The sequence below is a fragment of the Atractosteus spatula genome, chromosome 25 (genome assembly GCF_055471065.1).
Source record: "Atractosteus spatula isolate fAtrSpa1 chromosome 25, fAtrSpa1.hap1, whole genome shotgun sequence".
In the NCBI taxonomy this organism is placed as follows: domain Eukaryota; kingdom Metazoa; phylum Chordata; class Actinopteri; order Semionotiformes; family Lepisosteidae; genus Atractosteus; species Atractosteus spatula.
In genome coordinates, this window is record NC_142730.1 from 7,904,950 (window position 1) to 7,929,844 (window position 24,895).

The window sequence follows — 24,895 nt, forward strand, 5'->3', positions numbered from 1 at the left end:
GGGTGCTATTTTTAACCGTTTTGACATTAAACTTCATAGGAAAAACCTGTCTGACTTTTCATAGACTTTACACTAATATATTCATGTGATGCATATTCATATACATAAAATAGTACTACAGTGCAACTTCTTCCAGTAGCACTGCTCGTAGTAAGTCTAACGCCTTTCACATTTTAAAATTTCTGTAGATTTCTTGCAAACCGTATTTTATAAGATTTTATCCATTTCTGTCGGTGGAGATGACAGACCCACCCAGTGGCTGTTTCTGGGGTAATGAGCTGTCCAGCTCGTTGAAGATGGGCGGGGATGGACAGAGATTTTGATTTTTATGAACTTTTCTTTTCTTTTCACAAATCAGTACAGAGGACAGACAGAGATGAGCTCGGCATTGGCCTGGGTCTCACGCACAAGTCTGGCTTCTCCCCTTGTTGTTTCGGCTGCCCTCCAGGAATCCATGCCAGGACCTGGGTGCAGGTCTTTTGCTGGTTTAGTTTGAGCTTATTCTTTTTTTTTTGAGTCCTTGGTTTTGAAAATCATGTACTTTAACTGGAATATTTTAACAGCTGCAGCATTCAGAATATTGTTCAGTCTCTCCTTGCTCATTAAGAATTTGCTCCCTTATTAGCTCTTAATAGAGAGTCCGATCTCTCTGTGAAGAGAATGATAATGTACCAAACACTCCAAGCATGAAGCTTTTTTTTTTCTGCTTCACTCTGATGCATTTCAGCTAACTCAACTAAATGAGCAAAGTTGTGAAACCGAGGAACTGGCACAGGACCGATGGCAAAAACACTTCTTTAGGGAAGTGCTCACGGGGAGGGGGCGGGGCCGCTTTGATACCTGCGCGCCTGGTGTACTTCATTAACATATAGGGGGCGGGGTCGTTGCTTTTCCGCTGCTCTGATTGGTGCTAGGGCGTGGCCAAGGTGGGGCTGGGGGGCGGGTCCCTCTTGTCTTTAAAATCTCAAAAACAATAAGGAAACAGCAGTGCCAGCTCCAGCTCCCCGGGGTTTGACAGTGGCAAACAGCCTCCTTCTCCTCTCCCCGGAGCGCACCGTGGATCTGTGCCCCCGCACGTTGCTGGGTGAGCTGCCTGATTAGTTGCGGAGCGCTCCGGCCGAAGAGCAGGAATGTCCGGCTACAAGACCAACATGCGGCTGCGGCTGCCCGTGACGTGCATCATCCTGCAGGTCATTCTCATCATCCTCTTCGCCGTCGTGGTCGAGTACGACTACGAGACGGACGCCAAGAAGTGGCACCAGTACCTCAGGAAGCACAACGAGTCGAACATCGAGAACGACTTTTACTACCGATACCCCAGTGAGTACTGAGGGGGGCTTGAACACGGGAGGGCTGGGCTGACAGGACAGGGGTGGGGGTTCTGCGGTCTGTCTGGCTCTGAGGGCTCCTGGAGGGGGGTGACTTTGTACCCTTCTTCACGGACTGTCCACATGCGTTCCGTATGTTCTGCCGTGAGAGCGCGTTTGCAGTGAGACACTCGCACGCAGGCGGGGTTCGCCGGCTTCAGTTCTGAGAGAGCTGGCGCTGGTCTCGGCGCATACACGGTCTTTCCTATGATCTGTCTGAACTGATGCAAATGTAGGAAAAGCGCTTCTGGAGAGAGCGAGCGATTCCGTACAGGAATGCCAGGCCCTGGGTTGCTTGTTTTTCCCGGGGGATGTGAAGAGTTTATCGTTCCGTCAGTCAGGATCCCGCTTCACCACGTTTCTCGCCACGCCTTTACCACAATTTCACTGCACCTTTACTACACTTTCACTGCGCCTCACTGTACGTTACTGCGCCTTATTGCACTTCACTTTTTACTACACTTTACCATGCTTTTACCACACTTTCACTGCACCTTACGACACCTTTGCTACACTTTACTGTGCTTGCTGCACTTTGCCGAGTCTTTACTATTCAGAACTATGCTTTACCACACTTTCACCTCTCCTTACTGCTCTTTTACAGCACTTTACTGAGTCCTTACTCCTTTGCCTACTACTTTATTACACTCTACCATGCTTTTACCACACTTTCACGGGACCTTACTGCATCTTTAGCACACTTTCACTTCACCTTACTACACTCTGTTGGGCCTTAGTGTACCTTACTTCGCCTTTACCACACTTTACTATCTTTATGACACTTTACTGTGCCTTACTGCAGCTTGCTGTAGTTTTACCACACTTTACTGCGCACTCGGATTGTCAGCTTACTCTTTTTTGTGGTGGTGTACCATAGTAAATCCTTACTGGTGTTGATCTTCTTTGTCCTGATTTCGGAAGACCAAGCAAGCAGTCAAGGGCTCGTGTGCTTCCTGAAGGCAGTATCCCGTATTCCTGCAGGATCTCGACTGGTCAGCAGGCTTGAATTTCGGTCAAGAAAGGAAGTGTACCCCGACACTAAGGACAGCTTGAGGGGTGTCTTTCAATCATCAAGTGTCTCATAACTCGCCGGTCTAGGGCTGTAGCAGCTGCGCTGTTGAGTTCCCACAACATTTTAAATGACTTCATTAAAAGTGTGTTATTTCAATGCTTCACAAACACACGGGATAAGAGCCCATTCTCCTGGTTTTCTGTACATCGGATTACTGAGCTTCCCAAGTAAAATCATCTAAACCCGTCAGCACAGTATGGCGCCCCCAGGTGTGTCTGTCCCTCAGATGTCCTGACCGGCCCATCCAACATCAGGAAGGTCAGAACTGAAGATTAAACTTACTGTATGATTTTTTTTTTCCTGACTTGTAACAGTCACAAGCGATACCCCTGGACACAGTTCCTCAATCTTTTCATTGTTTTCAATGTTTTCTTTCTCAATGAAAGGCAGCAGCTGCAGTTAACAGACAAGCGAACTGCTATATTATCAGCTGTTTTAAGCAATGGTGTGTTCAATAACCTAGATTAGATGCAATTGATGTATTTGCTGTATAGCAATGGATAGAAATCTGAAGAATGTGAGCTATAGTTTTTTTTTCTTTTCTGCTTGTGCTGTATGCATTTGCCTGAGGTCTTCAGGCTTTTGTAGATCCTGGGACCCGCCATCCATTTTCTAACCGCCAGAGCCTATCCCAGCAAGCAACGGGGCGTAAGGCAGGACACACCCTGGATGGGGACGCCAGTCCATAGCAGGGCAGACAGACTCAGACACACACACACACTCACACCAGCGCCCGTTTTTTCCCCAGAAACCAAATAATCTCCTAACACGTCTTGCTCCTGTTACCTCCCACAGTCTTCAGTCTTTGGGCTCAGGAGAAACTGGAGCACCCGAAGGAAACCCACGTGAACACGGGGGGAGAACATGCAAACTCCACCCAGACGGCACCCCTGCTCCCGACTTGACCCATAGGGCCCCAGCAATGCTGACCACTGTGGCTCCACATTGATATCTCATCAATAAAAGAACCAGAGCAAGGGGTGGGAGACGTGTTGAGAAACGGTTTGATGAGCATGCTGACGTGAGGGTTGTAAATCTGGTTCTAACATAGCTGAAGGACGTTTTTGCAGACCGTGTTTTATGCAGGCTGACTTCGGATCCCTAGACAAAAGCCAATTAAGGATCTGGGAAATCAGAACGGAATGCGCTCGGATAAAGGCGGCGCTGTCGGTGGTTTTGGAGCCGAGATCTGAGATATTTAGTGTTTTAAGCGTTGAAAGAGTATTGAACGAGCTACGGCCCGAGAAGTCTTCATTTCGACGAGGGAAAACACCTCGCCAGTTTTAAAGGGTAGAAAACAGCGAGCAGCAGACCAGGCAAGGCGCGTCTCCTCTCCCCTCGCCTGCCAGAGAGCTGGGAGGAGGGCTGCAGAGTTTTGCAAGCGTGAGAGTCCGGGGGAAAGCCTCGGGGCAGGGGAGGGCGATCGCACTAGAGAGGACAAGGCGGTAGAGTACGATCTTGAAAAAGGACGGAATCCGTCTGTCTGGCGGATAGCCGGTTAAAGGTCTTCTTGAAGTCATAAAGAGGGGTAATATTTAACCGCACCGGTGCAACAGAACTTCCTTGCCGGGGTGCTGCAGCCTGTGAAGTAGTCAGGCAGAAAGAACTATAGACTTGGCAAAAAAAAAAAAAAGCGCAGCCGCAGCAGGAATGATGCGGGCGCGTTAAATCGGTCAAAATTGAAATGCAGACGAAAATCGCTGTGTCTTTTATCTCTTTGCCGGGGATATTCAGTCACTTCGTCCCGTGGATCAGAAACACCTGGATTTTATCCTCCACGGGTGAAAGGAAAAGATACAGTCCGGCCTGATAGTATTCTGGGAAATAAGTCATTTTTAAGATAGATACAAAAATAGTTATAAACCGCCTTCACATCATGTCAATTCCTTGTTCTCGCTCGGTCTTCGTAATCACCTTTTTTATCGGGCGGGGCGCTGGCTCTGTGGCTCAGGATCTGCGCCTGTGGCTGGCAGGTTACCGGTTCGAATCCCGCGGCCAGCAGAGGAGTCCTACTCGGTTGGGCCCCTGAGCAAGGTGCTGTGAGGAACAGGAGTTCTTCATTCAGACCCCTCATGAGCTCAAGAACGGCGGCCATCGAGTTCGATTGGTCATTAGTAGTTGATTGATCTGAAGTAATGATCTCATTCAGTACTTTGAAAGAAGCCAGAGTATCGACCACATGTCTGGGCAGTTTGTTCCACTCCCCCACCACCCTTTGTGTAAAGAAGTGCGTCCTTTTTTTGTTTTGGTCTTCCAAGGAAGGATAAAGCGGTTATTGAAAATGAGGGGTGTGTATGTATAAATACAGAGCTTGTAATGAACCATTTCCCTCAAACGTAACAATAATAGAGGTGTTATTGCACGCTTTCTTCTTTCGGAGCAGTCCATGCGGGTGAAGGTATGAAAATCGTGCTGTTTTCATATCTCCCTGTTGATAAGCAGTGCAAACCCCTATTTGCTATGGATGAGTTTGTGCAGGAGGTGTTGTGTTTCTGTACAAACACAGCTTTAGACCGCCCTGTGCTGGTTCAGTTCACCTGCTGTCTCCCCCCCCCCCCGGCGCAGGAACAGGCGCGTCACCAGGCTGGTCCACGTAGGTGCGCGCTCGTTCCGCAGGCTGCGTGGGCCACTTCAATCAATCAATCAATCAATCAATCAATGTTTATTTATCAAATGCACAACAATACAGCAATGGCTGTCGGCAATGAAATGCTTTACCCGCAAGCTCGCAAGGACAGATAGGACAGAAGGCGATAGAATTAAGGATACAGAGTAGAATACAATAAACTATACAATTTACAAGATTTAAGATAACATCACTTTATTGGCCATATCCAATTTCTTGCATTAGGAATTTGTCTTTTCGCAGACCCCAGCTTGCTCTCCATGAGACACACAGACAGGGAGAGGAGCTTGGGGGTCAGAGCGCAGGGTCAGCCATTTATACGCTGGGGTTAAGGGCCTTCCTCAGGGGCCCAACGGAGTAGGATTCCTCTGTCAGCCGCGTGATACGAACGGGTAACCTTCCAGCCAGAGGCGCAGATCCTGAGCCACAGAGCCAGAGTTTACGTCTCCGTTCCGAGTCCGGGCTACGACCTTCCCTGACTTCGCCTGATGTCATCCCAGCTGCGCGCACACGGCTGCGGGCTGCACGACCTGGCCAGGTTCGCTGTGAGCTGGCGGACGGACCGCCCCGCCCCACTGTGCGCCTGTGCGCGCTTGCACAGGAGTCTGTAGCTGCGCTCTGGGACTCGCCTGGTGAACAGGAGAGAGGATAGACTCACGGCGCACGATTTAACCCCTGCCTCATCCGCAAATACCAGCTGTCAGAAGTCTTCTGTCCTAGCTATAGCCGTGACACGCCCGCATATAACCTGTCTTCCACTAGCACGTCAGCACCTCTTGTCGAATACCACTTATAAACATAAACATATGTTAAACACAAACATCAAATCAACCAGAAACATTTCAAGTAGAAACACTCCGCTTTAAGCGCTTCTGGTTGACTTGATGTTTTTGTTTTAAAATGGGTGCCAGTACTGAAGAAAATGACAGGATTTATAGTTTTTGTTTTCACTTTTATAGACGTCTAAAACGCGCGGGGCTTTGAACGGGATTTTGGATAGCGATGAAATTTAAATAAAGCGCAAGCTAAATCTTGCATCGTACGGTTGTGATTGTCAACCTGAGACGCCGTATTTCATCCGTGTGATGGGACAAGTACAGGTTGATTCCACGCCGAGAAGTAGAAAAGGGAAACGCAACGTTTCGGTTGCTGAGTCTTCTTCAGGTGTGTCTTCACTTGTCCCTTAGGAAGTTACTACGCTGACGCAGCTCAACACTCGAACCTTGTGTCAGTCTGCTGGCGGCTTGGCTCCGTTTGTGCTGAACTGGGGAAGGTCCTCCTTGTGCGCGAATCCAGGACAGCCTGCGCTCCCACTCCGGGATTAAACCGCGTCTCCTCTGCGCGCGGGTTCGTGGAGCCGGGAGATGCGTGTGTTTTTCATCTCGTGATGGAGCGAAACCACCTGCAGCTCAGAGCTGTGTCGCCTGGCGGTTTCCAAACTGTCCCGTTGCGATCAAGGCCGAGGCGAGCGAGTGACCGCCACTTCGATCGCAGGGCGATGGTCAGCGTGTGTGAAACTGGGCTGTGGCGAAAGGGTATCAATCAGATGCGAATGATCAGTCCGGCAGACTGTTACACGTGTAAAACCCTTAAGAACTGGGCAAAGTTGTTCGACTGGTGCACGGAAACCAACTGTAAATTGCATTAGGTCATTAAAATCTCCTGAGATAAGCACCTAAACAAAATGGCCGATACACCTCTGGCGATCTTTAGGAGTCCGACTGAAAAATCTAGATGGATAAAATACGGGAACTCGCACTGAAGCATAATACCGAACAGCATTAAAACTACGAAAGGCATGTGCAATTTCCAAGCAGAAAGAGACTAGACAGTGCTGTATTCGCAAGCTGTGGCCGAGCAGCAGTTACAAGGAAACACCTGTGGGAATTAACGGGCCAGCGATCCATGAACAGTAAACGGCGGTTTGAGAAAAACGCCGGCAAACGGCTCCGCGCACCAGCGAGGCGGAAACGTGCCGCCCAGCCGCCGCAGTACAGCTGGGAAACTCGTTTTTGTCGTTCCTGTCGCGATGAAAGCACCCCCGAAGGCAGTTTCGGGCATTACAGCCACAAAACAAAAGTGCACAGTGTCACGGATGCATCCTTGGTTTACGACTTTAACGCGGGGGTGTGCAGTGGACGGAGAGGACCGAGACTCTGGGATAGGCCCACCCAAACATAGGTCCCCCACCACAAGGGCGGTGATAATTTATATAGCTACCCTGGTCAGGGGTGCAACCAGAAGGGTGTTTGACTCGCCACTCACCCTCTGATTAAGACTCCAAAGCCCTGACCACTACTACGGGCTGTACAGGATTGCAGGCCGGGGGTAAAAGGACTGATTGGAACTGCAGTTTGAAAACCAAGTGTTCGATGGCAGATTTCTCGCTTGGAGCAAAACACAGAGACTTGGGTTTGCCAAGTGCAGCTGTAATTCAGCTCTAACCCTCGGACAGCCTTAAAGATAACCAGTCCCCCTTCTTCAGGAGAATGTCTTTCAGGGCGATTTGAGATATAACGGCACTGCTCATTAGGGGCATCTGAGTTTCGCCAGTGGGCAGAGCTGAAAGAGGTCATGTAGCAGCGCATGTGGTCTACCGTCTAGACAGGTTTGGATGAACAAGAAAGAATGCAGGTTGGGAAGACGAAAACCTGGCGGAACCGGTTTGAGCTCGCTGTGCGCTTCGCGCAATGGCTGCCTGCGGCAAAACTACTTGACTGCGGATGTAGACCTCCCAGGTCGCGCCTATTGGAGTGCGCGCATTGATACGTGTAAAACGTTCCAGTACAGTTTGACGTCAGCTCGGACTGCGAGCGGTCGCTCTTTTTGGTACAGTAGTTGTGTTCAAGGGTAAAACACACCAGTGGAGTTTTAAAAATTCGGTTAACAAAATAAAATAAATATTCAAGTCCTCCACCTCGAGGACAGATCACATTTTGCCGCTGTGAGAGTCCGAGTCTTTGCTTTTTTTCCTATTCTTCTGTCAGGCTCAGTAGGTACAGTAGATCACAATCAAAAAGAAACTGTAGTAGATGTTTCTGCCGTGTGCAGTTTTCTGAACTCTATTGCAAGTGCTTTCGCACACATTGAAACCCGTCCCGTGTAAATGTAGAGAACTGTGAAGCAGACAGCGGGAAATTCAGTGATGTCACCCAAAAGTTGTATTTTATACGATGTGTTATAGGGTGTGCACAGACGTCACTCACAGATGGGATCCTTAAGCAAACCAGGAAACCAGACCTAAGTATATTTATAGATGGTTGTTGCTGGAAGAGGTCTTAGTGGAACCAGTAGGGGGCGCTCACCCTGCGGTCTGTGTGGGTCCTAATGCCCCAGTATAGTGAGGGGGGACACTAGACTGTAAAAAGGCGCCTTCCTTCAGATGAGACATAAATCTGAGGTCCTGACTCTCTGTGGTCATTAAAAACCCCAGAGTGTTTCACGAAAAGAATAGGGGTATTACCCTGGTGTTCTGGCCCAAATTTCCCCCTGGTCTTTACCCATCACGCACTCCTAATAATCTCTGAACTGGCTCCATCACTCTGCTCTCCTCCCCACTGAGAGCTGGTGTGTGGGGAGCGGACTGGCGCATCATCCAGGTGGGGCTGCACACTGGTGGTGCTGGAGGGGATCCCCATGACCTGTACAGCGCTTTGAGTGGAGTGTCCAGAAAAGTGCTGTTGAAGTGTAAGGAATTATTACTGTTGTTGTTATTATAGGATAAAGTAGGTCCACTTTGTACTGGATACAAAGTTCTATAGAAATGCAAAGAATTTATCACTTCATTCCCTGCTCTGGGCTCTGGGAATTGATCTGACAACAGGAGAACAAGCTCCGTTCTTGAATGTTCAGATCAGCGCAGTCATGCAGAGAAGGGGGGCAGCAGACAGTCGGGAAGGCTGGTGCCCTCGGCGGCCTCTTTCAAGTTGTGCCAGGGCAACAGCATGGCAGAGGCAGCTTGTTCGCCCGCTGCTGGGGCACAGCGATGAAAGGTTCTCAGAGGCAGGCAGATTGCAGCCCCAGTAAAGGCACATGAGGATGTGTCTGAACTGGTACAGAGCTGGGAGGCCGGTGCAAGGCAGTTGATGCATTTTAGAAAGATACACTTTCTAGAGCCAAACAGCTTGTGTGTGTGTGTGTCTGTGTGTGTGTGTGTGTGTGTGTGTGTGTGTGTGGGAGGGACAATCAGGAGTGGGGGTTGCTATAGATGCAGTTCACACTACCTGACCAAATACACTGACATCAATAAACTGTCCCCAATGTTTAGTTACGCTAATTGCATTATTTGCCGGTGCAGGTCTGTAAAGAATTTAATTGGGTGATTGACTGGCTGCTGTAGCACAAGAGGAGAGAATTGTTGACCGATCTGACTTGCGGAGGTGTTTGTAGATCAGCCGGCAGGCCAATGTGCACACCCCCCCGAGTGTGTGCTGGCATAATGTGAGTGACCGCGCAAACAATGATGGGAAAGCTGTGAACAAGGAAGCAGAACGCTTTTTTTCCCTTTTGTTTTTAAAACGGCAATTTCAGATCTACAGAATGTGTTCTTCAAAACGCTGCCCCAGAGTGGTACGTTTGTATTACTTGCATTAGCTTTTGTCCTTGAACTGGCGGCTAAAAAACTTGGACTTGCATTGGAGGAAACAAATTGCTGCTGGGCAATTCTCTGAGGACCACTGTTGACTGGGTTGGGCACCAAATCCAGCAGGAAGCTGCTATAGTTCAGTTGCTCTGTGGTTTCCTCACATTTTATTTTTGATGAACTTTTATTAATCAAATTTAATGGATTTGATGTTAGCGTGCTAAACATTTACAGCGATAACCAGCAATATCCACGTAGGAGCTGGAAATATATCCAGGAGGGAATTGCAAATCCTTACAGAGAATGAACGCACAAACCCTACGGTTAGCTTTGCAGCTTGTTGACACGACTTTACAGTTCTTTAAAACCCTGTAGCCATGTTTGCTTCCAATGTGCAATTGCTTTTGTACTGCTTGCGTACGAACACAATGTAAGAAGGTCACAACCAACAGGAGCCTGTTCAGTCTAAATTGCTCATTCGGTTGTTTTTTTAATGAGTCCGAGGATCTTGTCCAGTCTTGTCTTGAAGGATCCCTGCGGCAACAGCCTGGCTGGGCAGCTTGTTCCAGACACTCACCACCCTTTGCGTAAACAGTACTTCCTGCTTTCAGGCCTAAATGCATTCCCAGTTACTTCAGATGATATACAGGTGCAGATATAGCAACCAGGAAAGTCAACGTGGCCTCTCCTCCTTCTTTGACAGTTCTGGTGCTCTTATTTCAGTCACGAGAGATCGAAGAGTTCGGATGCAGTAGTTCTTCTTGTTGGAAGTGAGGGGTGTTCAGGTGCCCAGGACTCACGCGTGTCCTGGCCTGTTGGAGCTCGGTGACAAGTGTCCCAATCTCTTTGCGGTCAACAGGCTTCCAGGATGTCCACGTGATGATCTTCGTGGGCTTCGGCTTCCTCATGACCTTCCTGAAGCGCTACGGGTTCGGCAGCGTGGGCTTCAACTTCCTGATCGCTGCCTTCTCCCTGCAGTGGGCCACCCTGATGCAGGGCTTCCTGCACGGGCTCCACCATGGCAAGATCCACATCGGGGTGGAGAGGTGGGCACAGCGCTGGCACGCGCACAGTACCCACACAGTATATATACACACACAGTACCCACACAGTATATATACACACAGTATATAAACACACAGTATATACATACACACAGTACCCACACAGTATATACACACACAGTACCCACACAGTATATATACACACAGTACCTACACAGTTTATATACACACAGTATATAAACACACAGTATACATACACACAATATAAACACACAGTATATACATACACACAGTACCCACACAGTATATAAACACACAGTACACACAGTATATAAACACACAGTACCCACACAGTATATAAACACACACAATATTTATATATACGCACAATACACACAGTATATATACACACATCGGGGTGGAGAGGTGGGCACAACACACTATATATATATACAGTATACTATATACGCACACAGTATATATATATTCACACTATATACACTCAGTATATAAACATACTATATATATACACACATCAGGATGGAGAGGTGGGCATCCACACACACTCAACATACACACACGGACAACAAGGGCATGCATGTGTAACAGGGCTCAGTGCACTGAGTATGTTCCAGAAGAGCTGCACTCATCACATAACACACACCCAAACGCATGGCATACACACAGGAGTGCACAGACCGAATACAAGCACAGGACCATAATCACACTCAGAATGTACCGCATGTACTGATCTAGTCTGTCCAGACCTCAAAGACAGACACTCCAAAGTGCGCCTCATTTCTTCTGATCTCTGTGTGGAGAAGCAGTGGGGTCCTGTCTTTATTTTGGTGTGTCTCTTCCCTCCCTCCAGCATGATCAATGCCGATTTCTGCACGGGCTCTGTGCTGATCTCCTTCGGCGCCGTGCTGGGGAAGACCAGCCCCGTGCAGCTCCTCGTGATGGCTGTCTTTGAGGTGACCCTGTTCGCAGTCAACGAGTTCATTCTTCTCTCTCTGATGGGGGTGAGTGAGCCGCTGTCTCTCGGAAGCAGATGCGGCACCACTCCTGTCTTTCCCATGAAAGCAGAGCTGGTCCTTCAATACAGATACACATGACTTTATGAATGGGATGAGAATGGGAGAGAGCTGGGAGTGATTCCTGACTGATCAGCAGGAGAGTGAGAGAGCTGGGAGTGATTCCTGACTGATCAGCAGGAGAGTGAGAGAGCTGGGATTGATTCCTGACTGATCAGCATGAGTGAGAGAGCTGGGAGTGGTTCCTGGCTGATCAGCAGGAGAGTGAGAGAGCTGGGAGTGATTCCTGCCTGATCAGCAGGAGAGTGAGAGAGCTGGGAGTGATTCCTGACTGATCAGCAGGAGAGTGAGAGAGCTGGGAGTGATTCCTGACTGATCAGCAGGAGAGTGAGAGAGCTGGGAGTGATTCCTGACTGATCAGCAGGAGAGTGACAGAGCTGGGAGTGATTCCTGACTGATCAGCAGGAGAGTGACAGAGCTGGGAGTGATTCCTGACTGATCAGCATGAGTGACAGAGCTGGGAGTGATTCCTGACTGATCAGCAGGAGAGTGAGAGAGCTGGGAGTGATTCCTGACTGATCAGCATGAGTGACAGAGCTGGGAGTGATTCCTGACTGATCAGCAGGAGAGTGAGAGAGCTGGGAGTGATTCCTGACTGATCAGCAGGAGAGTGAGAGAGCTGGGAGTGATTCCTGACTGATCAGCAGGAGAGTGAGAGAGCTGGGAGTGATTCCTGACTGATCACCAGGAGAGTGAGAGAGCTGGGAGTGATTCCTGACTGATCAGCAGGAGAGTGAGAGAGCTGGGAGTGGTTCCTGACTGATCAGCAGGAGAAAGAGAAAAGGTAGTGATTCTTGACTGAATATGCTATATAAATTGCAAGGAGTTCATAATTTTTCTAATAAATATCTCTTGCAAAAAGATCAGCAAGATCAAGGAACAAAGCTGTTACCACAAGCAGTCAAGAAGATGCTTTCTTCACAGCACGTAGAAACTGATGTTATATTTGATACCCGACATCAGAAAGCATTTAATTTTAGAGACAAAGGTCTCCTTTGGGGCTAATGCAGCTTGGGGAAGTCTGTACATGAATGCTGTTGTTCCCAGGCGAGGGACGCTGGCGGATCCATGACGATCCACACTTTTGGGGCGTACTTCGGCCTGATGGTCACCCGCATCCTGTACCGGCCCCAGCTGGAGAAGAGCAAACACAAAAATGGCTCCGTCTACCACTCTGACCTCTTCGCTATGATTGGTGAGAAATTGAGCTCTGTGGTTGGTGAGAAATTGAGCTCTGTGGTTGGAGGGAATTGCGGTTTGTATTTTGGGACCCATGATGAGCGCAATGAGAAGTTTTGACATCAAATCCTTTAGGCTTTCACCATACCGGTGTGACTAGTGGCTTATTTTGTTGATCTGACTCTATCAAGGCCATCGGCATCCAAGGATTTATCTTCTTTTTCAACCCTCCATTGCTAAAATCACCAGAAGAAAACAGCTGTTTGGTCAACTAGATCCTCAGTCAGCGATGTCAGGGATAGCGTCACTAAGGGAGCTGGGAGCCATTCCTGATAGGCTGATCCTCAGGAAACACAAGAAGTTTATTGTGTTCTCAGCTTCTGGATTGAACTAATTACTTGATGGGACTCAAATATTTGTTTGCCCAGGACTGGACAGGGTCAGGATTTACTTATACTCTTAAGTGGACACAGCAATTGTCTCATGTGTCCACTGTCTGTCTCATTGACAATTGCTTCTTTGTTCTGGTCTTCAGGTACCATTTACCTGTGGATGTTCTGGCCCAGTTTCAACTCTGCCATCACGGCCCATGGGGACGACCAGCACAGGACCGTCATGAACACTTACTACTCTCTCGCTTCCTGCACGCTGGCCACCTACGCCATGTCAGCGCTGGTCTGTGGGGAGGGCAAACTGGACATGGTGAGTTTTTCATTTCTCTGCTGCCTCTCTCATACACCCTGTACACCCCATACATTCTATACATCCCATACACACCTGATACACCTCCCCCACACACACACCTGATACACCTCCCCCCCACACACACACACACTCACACACCTGATACACCTCCCACACTCACACACCTGATACACCTCCCACACACCCTTACACACCCCACACCTCAGTGGGGAGTTCAGGTGGATCTTGGGAGACCCTGGATGTCTGCGCTGTGCCGAACCCTGATAATAAGTAACCTTCACCCCGCCGACAGGTCCACATTCAGAATGCCGCGCTGGCAGGGGGCGTGGCGGTGGGCACGGCGGGCGAAATGATGCTCACGCCCTTCGGCTCCATGGTCGTGGGCTTCCTGGCGGGCACCATCTCCACATTGGGCTTCAAGTACCTCTCGGTAAGAGAAGCCCTTCCTCCCGTCAGTTCTGCACTTGTGAAAACACTTTCGTTTGCAGTCCCAGAAATCAATCAAGCCCGATCTCTTCTGCCCACGGTCAGTGGTGAATACCACCTCCAGACCCTTTACAGAGTCAGGGGTGGCTGAACCTGTCATCTTTATTGGTTACAGCACTGGATATTTTTAATCCACTGTCCTGGGCAACTGTCATGGACTTGGGCTACAGACAGTAAGACTCTGGGTCAAAACTGGCACATCGGCACTTTCTCTCCTAATTGTATTACTAGTTCTGAATCAGCCGAAACTGTTTCCCAATGATGGCGTATTGATGTTCCCTTCAGCGTATCGAGCACGAGATGTGCAAGACAGAGCCTTCTCCTGCTTTGAGTCTGCTGGTTTTAAAGGGGAACTGTAGCATTATTTTTATATTTCTGGGTACAAAAGAATCGGCATTGATGAGGGCATTTCAAACCACAATGAAAGCAAAATGTTCACAGTAACACATAAAACAAATTGGCACCACAAAATAATTGAATTTCCAGGTATGTGCAGCATTGTATTCTGCCATTCAGAGCGAGACATCCAGTGAGGTGAAGCGGCCCTGTGACATTGTAAACAAGCAGGCTTGTGAATACATCACTTTTAATCCAGTAGAAATATTGCTCTTGACTTTGAGACGGTTTTGCAGACAAATACTTCTTACTTGTTAACTCTGCATGCAGATCACGTGGGAACATTTCTGAGGCGGAATATCTGCTGCACAGCCTGTAGTTATTCGCTCGTACATCACAGGGCATTAGTCATTACAGGGACTAGTGAGCAGGAAGGGCTGCATCACGTCACCATTCGTGCAAACTCTCGACAGAGGGGCAACTATGTAGTACTTTCACAATGTTCACATGTTGTTCTTAATTCAGAAAGCTGTCGACTTTTGCAAGACCGTCAATGACTTTATTTTGTGACCGAGTTTTCTTAAGCGGTCTGAGAAAGTGGGAGTGCTGCTCTGACCCCCGCGCTGCCTCCTCTGTGCCCCTCTCTACCCCTCTCAGCCTGTCCTCGAGGCGAAGCTCAAGGTCCAGGACACGTGTGGCGTCCACAACCTCCATGGCATGCCGGGGATTCTGGGAGCCATCGTAGGGGCGATCACTGCCTCTTTGGCTACACACGATGTCTATGGAGACGGGTAAGGACCACCTCTCAGATCGGGCTTGTTTTCTGGGCTGAAGGTGGGGCGTACTTCTCGGACCACGCACACGAAGCCACGCCACGAGGCACTGAGAAGCACGCGGGACGTCCCGAGCTGAATCGTTCTGACGGGGAGGGCATACCTGTGTGGCTTATATTTCACTCCCTAGTTATTGCTGGGAGTGGACTCAGCCTTTAAGCCACTGGCGTCTTCCTAATTGAAGTTCAAGCAGGGAGCTGCACCAGCATGCGTAGGCTGCAAAGGAACAGGTAAAGGTTCATTCCATCATCAGTTCTTGACACACCTGGAGAAGGCTCCACAGCTGAAACCTTTACCTGTTCCTTGACTTCCTAATTGGGTGGGCGGGGAATTAAAAGAATCCTTTCCAATTCCACGTGTATGGAAAGTGAGCATCTGGGAACACAGGAAGGGATATAAATGGGAGGAGCCAAGTGGTCCGCATGGTGCAGTGGGTATTTTATTGGCGCTGTCCTGAACTAGGCGACTTGGAGACGCACAGAAGGGCAGGCGGCTCTAGCATCGCGTGGGCCTGCACAGCTGGGCTTGCAGTAGCCTCTGCGTGGTGGCCGTGGTCTCAGGCTTTGCTGTCTTGGCTCTGCAGGATGGAGGAGGTGTTCCCAGACATCTTCAGCGGTGAAGTGACGGCGTTGAAGCAGGGCTTGAACCAGGGTCTCTCCTTGCTCATCACGCTGGGCATCGCGCTGGGGGGCGGCATCATTGTGGGTGAGTGGCCGGTGGAAGGGATCGTGAACTGTGCCACTCTGTTTAGGACGTTAGAGGTGAGGGGCAGTGGCAGACCTGCACTGGCAAAAACTGTGTCCTGATGGTGGCCCAAGTTAATGGCCATCTCCTTTAATTGCACTAAATGATTCCAGTCACCTCTCAATGTCTGTTTGGCAGGCAGTAAGTCAGATAGGGAAAGCGTTCGTTTGCATGGACCGTAAAAACTGCAGAGCGATTGTGTTCAGGTGCCTAGTAATGAGCTGCACTCTGACTGCTGCAGCTCATTCCTGATGCACCAAATTCCCCTTTTCTCTCCGTCCTGACAGGATTCATCCTGAAGCTCCCTGTCTTCGGATCCCCTCCTGACACCATGTGCTTTGAAGACGGGGTCTACTGGGAGGTACGGTCTCCCGGTCCAGTGCGCTGGATTAGTCCGGTTGGAGTCCCAGTCTGTCCTATTGCACTCTGTTAAAAAGCCTACAGCACCCGTGCAGTGTCAGGTTAGATGTGCCTGAGCAGTGAGATAAGACTTATGTGATGTTATTAGTCTCAAAAAGAAGAGGTCGGTAATTGCTAATGGAGTCGTCACTTAATTTAGCGTGTGATCATTTGAGATCTTCCATCTCTCTGTTCTCTTACCACTTCTAGTACAGGGTCGCGCTGGAGCCAGAGCCCAGCTGGACCAGCAACGGGCGCAGGTCAGGGTACCCCCTGGCCAGGACGCCAGTCCATCACAGGGCACACACAGGCACACACACACACTCACACCACGGCCCCCTTTCCCAGAAGCCAATTTACCCACCAGCATGTCCTTGGACTGTGGAAGAAAACCAGAGCACCTGGAGGAAACCCACGCAAACACAGGGAGAACATGCAAACTCCACACAGACAGCACCCCAGGTCCAGAGTGGAACCTAACCACTGCACCGCAGCACCGTCCCATTCAAGATCATCTGAAACACAAATCTGAACGCAAAAAACGCAAAAAAACCATTTGCTTGATTGCTTAAATTTACCCAGTCTCTCGAAACAGGCCAGACCAGTGCGCTTTATTGAAGACTAACTGGAGTGGGGCTCTCCAGGAGGTCGTTTCTGAAGCGAACGAAAAAAGAACTCTTGGGAGGGCAATGCAGGGATGTGTCCACACGGTGGCAGCGTTGCTCAGATATTGCAATGAGTTTTTATTAAAGTTGGTGTTGGCCGTTTGGTTCCAACACCGGCTCGGTTGAGAGGGAAGTGATTTAATGCGAATTAATCGATTTTCCGTGCAAGACATTCAGTTTCATGGGTAAGTGATTGCTTTGCCTGTGGTATTACAGTCTTTCCGTTCAAGTCCATCCTGACTAGAACTGACGCAAATTCGGAAAGAATCACGGTGGCATTCTGCTGTCCACAGTCAAAACTGTTGTCGAACTCACAAAGGGAGATTTATTTCTTGGGTAAGTCTTCATATGAGAGGAGTCGGGGATTAGGAGTGGGTAAACGGCTCCATGAACCACATTGCATGCCCGATAAGGCAGAGCCAGGGCTATTTCTGTCCTGCCTGCTCGACCCCCCGCCTTTCAATCTGCCTCGTGTTTTCCAGGTGCCAGAAGAAGACGAGGCCCACGACGAGCTGACCTCGGTTCGACACGAAGCCCCCGAGGAGACGGAAAAGCCACTCAACGGTTAACGCTCAGGAGGAAGCGGCGCCGAAGCTGTCCCACACAGACACCCCCACACACCCGCCTGCACACGCACACTAAACTGAAGAACACGAGCTTTTTAAATTCGTTTTCTGGGTCCTTTCTGACTGAGCCACATCACCGAGCCGTGGAATCTCGTCTACCGTCCTGGCCTTACCTTGGCGTGGTCTAAGACATTCAGTCAAATCAGCTGTCCTGTGTCCTCTGTGTCCTGAACGGATGTGCTCGGAGCCACAGGCTCAAGGCTCAGGGGGCGCTGGCAGTCCTGCTCTCAAGGGGCTCTTTTTTACAGCTTTGTACCCCAGAGGCCACAGCGAGCGCGTCCGAAGAAAACTAACCGCGCTACAGCTGCGCTGCCTCTCGCCTGAACAGAAAAACAAAATGAGTTAAAAATCTTATCTGCTGCGGTTACGCTTTTTAATAGAGTCCCTTGTTTGCCAAGCTGATACCTGAGGTTTCTAAATCTCTGAATTCCATGAGCACGGTGAGCCTTTTACAGCCAGTAAAATTCCGTTCCCAGCGTCTACACTCACACACACACTAAATAGTATATATACATTTTCAACTTAGTAGTGAAGTGGTCTTGTTTCTTCATTTACCACGCTCATTTCCCCCCAAAACACGTGAATAGAGTCACTTGTTTGACGTCCGCTACGCTCAAGCAAACATGTTCTGTTAACATTTTCATGTTTTTTTTTTAAAAATACGACCCGTCGGCTCGTTTGATTCAACCAGCGTCTCATTTTCTCGTCGCCTCTCTGTCTTTTGGGGCTTCACTTTGCGTCCACTGAGACAGAACGGAGTAAATTCAAGTTTACCGATTCCTTACACGTTTTTCTCTACGCGTATCGTACGAGATCGCCGGCGGAGCCGGGACAGTGGCCGATACGATTCTGAAGTGCTTGTAAAGGACGTAGAGAGCCACCAGGGGTCACTGTTGAGCCTCTCTGGTACACTGTTTAGAACCAAACCTGTCTTTTAACTAGAATAGTTCAGTTCAGGGAGTTCAGGGAGTGTGATTTGAAAAGAGGAAGAGCTTTGTTACTCTACCCTACCCTGAAGTTTTTTAAATTAAATCTTTAAAATTCGGCTTTGCATTTTTAAAAGATGGGGAACTATTTTTTCCTTCTTTGAACGAGAGTTGAGATCGTTTAAGATGCAGCAATATTTTAATCTTTTTTCCCCCCTGGAAAACTGAGAGATATAATTCCCTCCTGAGAAAAGATAACTTTAATGCCTCAAAAGCAAAGCCCGTTCTTCCTAATACTCTTTTGAGAAACAGTACAACATGGAAAAAAGAAATTGGTTTCGCATCATAAATATTTTTACGTGTACAGATGACCGGTTTGAAATGTAGTTAAAAGTTCGGCTCATAACCTGCCCTGTCTGTTTAGTAGATTAGCAGATTTCTTCATTAAATTTTCGCTGTTATCTCAGAAACGACCTCTTCATGTTTCTCTATCAACTTCCGAAACTTTGTTACACAACACTGTTACATTAAGGGCAGAAAAAACTAAAAAGATTTAAAAAAAAACCGAAAGCAGCTCTTTGAGTAAACAAACAGCCTCAAACAACAGCAAACCTCGCCTAAAAAAAGATTCTTTCCCTTTTGCAAAAACTAGAAATAAAAGCCATGCCAATACGAGACGACTTTTTTTAGCAGTAGGCTGCGTGCTTACGGCTTCTGTTTCAAGTGTTTAAACTATGGGTCTGAACTGTAGTACCGTGGCGAAAACCCACGGAGAAAAAAAGCTAAAATCATTGTATTCTCGATATTCAAAAGGTAAAAGTTGAAAATAAATAAAGAATTTATGGCTCCTTTTTCACAAACGGTATTGTATATTCTGTTTATTTCACGTGAGGCCCAGAATCCTCTGCACTCTGTTGGCGTCTCACTTTTAGCGTACGAAGGGGTGAAGATCTGGGAGTCTGGGAGTCGGGAATAAACTGACAACAAGACTGCTTTTCGCAGAGGGTGGTGGGAATATGGAACTTGTTACCCAGCCATGATGTTCAAGGCGACATGCAGGCGTCTTTCACGAAACGCCAAAAACGGGCTAGATGGGGCTCGTTTATCGCGTTTGATTTTTTTAATACTATTTAAAAAAAAACACCTGTTTCGTTGATGAGATGAGAGAATGACCACTGGCCCCTTCATCTTTTCTCGATTCGTTTTGCTTGTTTAACCACGGCTTGCTTCTGAGAAGCAATTCTTTACACAAAGGGTGGCGGGTGTCCGGAACAAGATGTCCAGCTGTTCTGGCTGGGTGGAATTATCAGATGAGTTACAACCAGTCCTCCCCTTTGGTATCCTTCTTTATACCATTAAATCTCCTTTCTCAGGAGACTGGTTTCTCAGCGGGGGGGGGGGGGGGGGCAGCAGATAGCCAAACAGCTATTGCCGGACTTCGAGCCTTCCGATGAATTATCTACTGAGTACAGCGCTTCTTAATGAGCCCACACCGCCTGAGGTTTCAAACGTGCACGCTCTGTGGACAGGGAGACCCCGTTTTGCCAGCGAGTCTGAAAGGCGTCATCTTGTTCGGCAGAGCGCCCCCTGTCGCCACTTGGCTCACCTCAGCGTCGACTCTAACTTAGCGACTAGTTTCCTTGTTTTGTCGGGCAATTGAAAACGATGCTCTCCGCAGAGCAGATGATAATCGCGACGGTTATCGGCGACGCGGTGTGTTTTAAAAATGACGAGCGCCTCGTTTGTGCGAGAGGGGGGACAACACATCATTTCTGCGCTCCGTTCTTTGGACCAGCGGTTCGGAATGGCAGGTTCTGAAACTGGGCTGAAGGAGTAGAAATGTAGAGTTTGATCAGTTGATATCCCAGGCAGAAACGCTAATTCGGTGTAACGTTTTGCCTGTAACGGGGCTGCAAGATTTAAAAAGCTAGGCTACTTCAACTGGACAGAATTTGTTGGTGTTCCAGTCGTTGAGGTGAGTGTGTGTGTGTGTGTGTGAGGGGTTTCAAGTGATTATTTTTTGACGACCCTCCATCGGTGCATAATCGCCAGACAGCCGTTTTTCTCATCCAGCAATTAAAAATCTGTTTTACTTTGTGGAGTCAACAGCGGGGGGCACTAATGAGGCGTTCACGGCGGGTCCCGTGGGCGGAACTGAGCAGGCGGGCCTCCGAGCTAAAGCAAAGCCGCTAACGGCACAGGGCACAACTGAGCCTTAGGCTGCACATCCCCTTAAAGAGACAATTCATTTCACACTCGTCCGCTAACAGTCCTAGCACAATTTCACTGTGTGGCTGCATCCGAGCCATCCTATGTAACAAAGATCAAACTTAAAAAATGTATGTTCTTTTCATATGAAACCCCAAAAAACACCTGTCCATTAGGCAACAGTTATCTGGTATCTCCCTCCTGGAGCAAACTTTCTTTTTAGTGTTGATCTCTTCCCTTGTGCTCAGAAGCCTATTAACAAATATGTACTAATAGGTTAATAGGATTCTTGTGATATTGGCCCTGGTGTAAGTGTGCATGTGATTGTGGTTGTGCATTGCCTGGGACACTGGGACTGGGAGAGACAGAGGGAGGCAGTGTGGGGTTAGTGGTGAGAGCTGAGGCACTGGGAGAGACAGAGGGAGGCAGTGTGGGGTTAGTGGTGAGAGCCGAGGCACTGGGAGAGACAGAGGGAGGCAGTGTGGGGTTAGTGGTGAGAGCTGAGGCACTGGGAGAGACAGAGGGAGGCAGTGTGGGGTTAGTGGTGAGAGCTGAGAGAAAAAAGTTTATAAATTGGACCAAATGAGCAGGGAGGGTGGTACTGAGAGCTACATTCAGGGATTCATAAAATTCCACCATTGCAGAACACACTCTCCAAAATAAATTCCAAAAACGTAAGGGTGAAAGTTTCTCTGCACGCGGGGAGGGGGGGGGGTACCCCTTGTGAATGAGGGAGGGCTGGCAGGACTCGCCAGGATCAAGCAGGGGTCGTGACCTCCTCCTCAGCGTGACAGGGCAGCTCCACAGCACACGCTCTCTGAAACGGGCGACTAGTCAGAGTGTGACCCCTGAGGTCAAGGAAAGGTCAGGGAGGTCAGTCTTTATTAACTCTGGATTGAGTGCTGGGAGGCTCTCCGGCTTTGACAAAGGATAGGATTTACAAGGCCTGGGTGAAAGCAGAGGTGACTGTGCTAATTGTCAGGCCCCGGCTCAGGAAATTCCTGCTTGCAGATGAGGCCTGGCCTTGGGACAGTGGCCAGGGTTTGGCGAACGTGACCGCCCCGTGAAAGACGCCGGAAAAGCCAGGAAATTCGCACCTGGGAGTGAGCCAATCCGGGCCCGGGGCTCGACCCTGGCGGTCTCAACCTCTCAATACCGGAAGCAGCCAGGTAGGCAGAGGGAACGACAGCACAGCTGGAGACTGGAAGGAAAAGAGGTGGAGCAGAACTGGCCTGTAAAGGAAAGGTAATTATCCTTAACGAAGGGATGGGTTACATCAGCGTGAGCAACCGTGTCAGACAACGAGGGACAGAGGGTGTCAAGGGCCCGGAGAGGGGGGTGGGGAGAAATGCAGGATTTAGGGAAGGAAGCCACGGGAATTGTCTCATGACACTCCGTCTCTGGGAATCGTCCTTTCCCCAGAACCCGCCCAATCTTGTTACAAAATCACAAACAGCCCTCTGTGGGGGTGAAAGCCCTCTCTCCAGCTCCAGCGCTCGTTGGCACCCTGCTCCTCCGCCCGGGTTTCAAACGCGCGCACGCACAGGGTGAGTCCACTTCCTGTGGGGGCGCCGCTGCAGCAGGGGGGCCCCACAGTCCTTTTCTGTGTCCTCGCAGAAGTGGGGAAATAAAAGAAGGAACGCAGCCGCCGCTGCATTTTAATTAGAGGTGGGGAGAGCCAAAGGCGAAATAATAAAAAGGCAGATTCAATACAAAGGAGGCATTGGGGGGGACTATTTTTCTCCCCTTCCTTTATCCGTCACTACGGCGCCGGCATACATCAAGCCGAGGGGGTGTGAAGTGGCTCTGAAGGGCGGAGCGCAGGCAGAGCTGAGCAGGAAATGTGTCCCGGTCGCTCGGGGAACACTGAAGTGCCAGCGTGCACGTGTGCATGTGTGTCTTTATGGGGTAGATGGTGTGTTTTTGTGTTTTTGGAAAGATGTGCAGTAGCATACATTAGCCAGGGGGATGTGATATCAGGACAGAATTAGGAGCAGCTGATACATTGACTAGGTTCTTTGAAAATAAACCTTTCCTTCCTTTCATTTTGCTCTCGTAATAATTCCTTTCTCTTCTGCAGAAGAGACACCCTTCTTGTCCATCTAGCTCGTTGCGTTGTTATTCGCTCATGGATCTCATGCAGCCGTTTGTTGGAAGAGGCCAGATTATCAGCTTCAACAGCATGGCTGGGCCGCTTGTTCCATACTCCCACAACTCTCTGCGTAAAGAGGTGACTCCTTTGGCTGGAGGAGATCTTGGAATCGATTGGCTCAGGGATCTCCACTCCATTTCTCTCTAGTCTTGCGGATCAGTAGGTCAGCTTAGACCGTTAGGTAGCTAGTAGCTAATTGAAATAACAATCGAGTTCTTGGAAGAGGCCAGGGCATCAGCTTCAACGGCATGACAGGGTAGCTTGCTCCACACTGCCACAACTCTCTGTGTAAAGAAGTACATCCTCTTAGTTTCCTTATAAGAACATCATGTAATGCGAGCATGCAAGCATGCGTTCATTGCAGAGGAGCTGAAGGGGTTTGGTTTTTGTGTAGAACTGGATGGAAAGACGCATAATCTTGGGCTCACGAGGGCAGTGAGCTCATGTCGTCCTGATGGCTGTCCTCTCACTGTCTCGGGATTTGCTAGGTTGATGTTTCCAGAGCGGCAGTGGGGCAGGGATAGCCACGAGCCTCTTTTTCTCTCCGCAGGCAGCAGAGCCTGTGCTCTCGGCAGCCGTGCGAGAGCCACAGCCTGGCCGCGGCCTGTGCGTGCGTCTGGTCTCCTCCCCAGCCCCTCGACAGGGCGCCCATTCTTCAGCAGCCTAAATGGGGACCATTCACCAGAGCGCTGCTTTTATTTCTTAACTTCTGTTCGTGCTGAAGGGGATGTGGGACTGTCTGGCAAAAGAAAGAGAGAGAGAGAGAGAGAGCACAATCCATTAATCTCTGGAAGGGGGCTGCTCACTTCATTAGAAATAACATCCCCCCCCCCCCCCCAAACAAAACAACCCCCCCCCCAGCAGAGCTCTGAGTGAGAAGGAGCTGGTGCCCCGATATTAAAGCCCAGGCGTTGCTCTAGTGAGAAGCCATGGTGCTGCTTTTCCTCAGCTGTAATTCAATCACTTTGCAGCTGTGTGCTGTGTAAACCGAATAGAAAACATATTCAGTTCATTCGCAGGAGCTCAGAGATCCCACGATTCTCAGATGTTTGCAGGACCCTTAGTGTCCTGCTGATGTACCCACCCCCCCCCCCCCCAACAGAGGACACTTCTTCTGATTCAGTTATTCCTTTTTAGATCCAGCAGGCAAGTATATAGCTGCTGGCATGGCCTCATGGACCTCTCTGTGCAGCACTGAAAAGCTGTGCTTCTCAGTGGACACTCCTTTAACCCACAGGCTGTATGTGGTTGCTCTTCTGTGCACTCATGCCAGAGCAGCAATAAAGCTGTTACAACATGGCGATCAAGTGTACACAATATTTTAAATATGGTCTTAGTAAGTCATTGTACAATTTTAACATAACCTGTTGTTTAAATACTCTGCTGTTTGCTATATACTATACTACTATACTGTCAGTTCAGGTGGGTAGCTGCGTCAGTATGCGTAGGCTGCAAAGGAACAAGTAATAGGTTTATTCCAGGCTGAAAAGAGAAGAAAGAAAACACAACGTTTCGGCTGTGAAGCCTTCTTCAGGTGTGAGGGTATGAGCTCACACCTGAAGAAGGCTCCAGGTTTCTTCTATTCCCAAACCTAATGAGGCCCTGCTGTAGAAACAGAAGCTCTGTCACCTACCAGTTTTAACTCATTACGCTCCAGCTGTGCTTTCGGGAGAGACTCAGTGTTTCCCACTGATATTCAGGTCTGCTGGTCTTGAAGGGCAGTGGCGCCTTTGACTGTTCATCCAACCCTGGACTCTCAATGACATGACATCCATCAGCTGTTCAATCAATTGGTCCGCATTTCAACTCCTTCAGGGTCTTTACTCAAATACAGCCTCCAAGAGCAGGACTCAATTTAAGCCAGGGGTGTCCAACTGCAGTCTAACCACTT

At 49.1% G+C, this 24,895-nt stretch overlaps 1 protein-coding gene across 1 annotated transcript; it reads left to right on the forward strand.

The window, feature by feature from the left end:
- Positions 1-972: 972 nt before the first annotated feature.
- Positions 973-19,504, forward strand: rhbg (Rh family B glycoprotein). Its single transcript, XM_088904938.1, has 10 exons — positions 973-1,320; positions 10,507-10,693; positions 11,523-11,673; positions 12,793-12,940; positions 13,460-13,626; positions 13,922-14,059; positions 15,109-15,242; positions 15,868-15,989; positions 16,316-16,389; positions 17,575-19,504. Exons 1-10 carry the CDS (start codon positions 1,131-1,133, stop codon positions 17,659-17,661), a joined length of 1,398 nt encoding a protein of 465 aa, XP_088761064.1. The 5' UTR covers positions 973-1,130; the 3' UTR covers positions 17,662-19,504.
- The last annotated feature ends 5,391 nt before the right edge of the window (positions 19,505-24,895 follow it).

What these genes read in the sequence shown, in the direction of transcription:
- rhbg (XM_088904938.1), top strand. Translation starts at nt 1,131, where the DNA reads ATGTCCGGCTACAAGACCAACATGCGGCTGCGGCTGCCCGTGACGTGC. An exon ending in CTTTTACTACCGATACCCCA is followed by an intron (nt 1,321 to 10,506) that starts GTGAGTACTGAG and finishes TGCGGTCAACAG; the next exon opens with GCTTCCAGGATGTCCACGTG. An exon ending in ATCCACATCGGGGTGGAGAG is followed by an intron (nt 10,694 to 11,522) that starts GTGGGCACAGCG and finishes CCCTCCCTCCAG; the next exon opens with CATGATCAATGCCGATTTCT.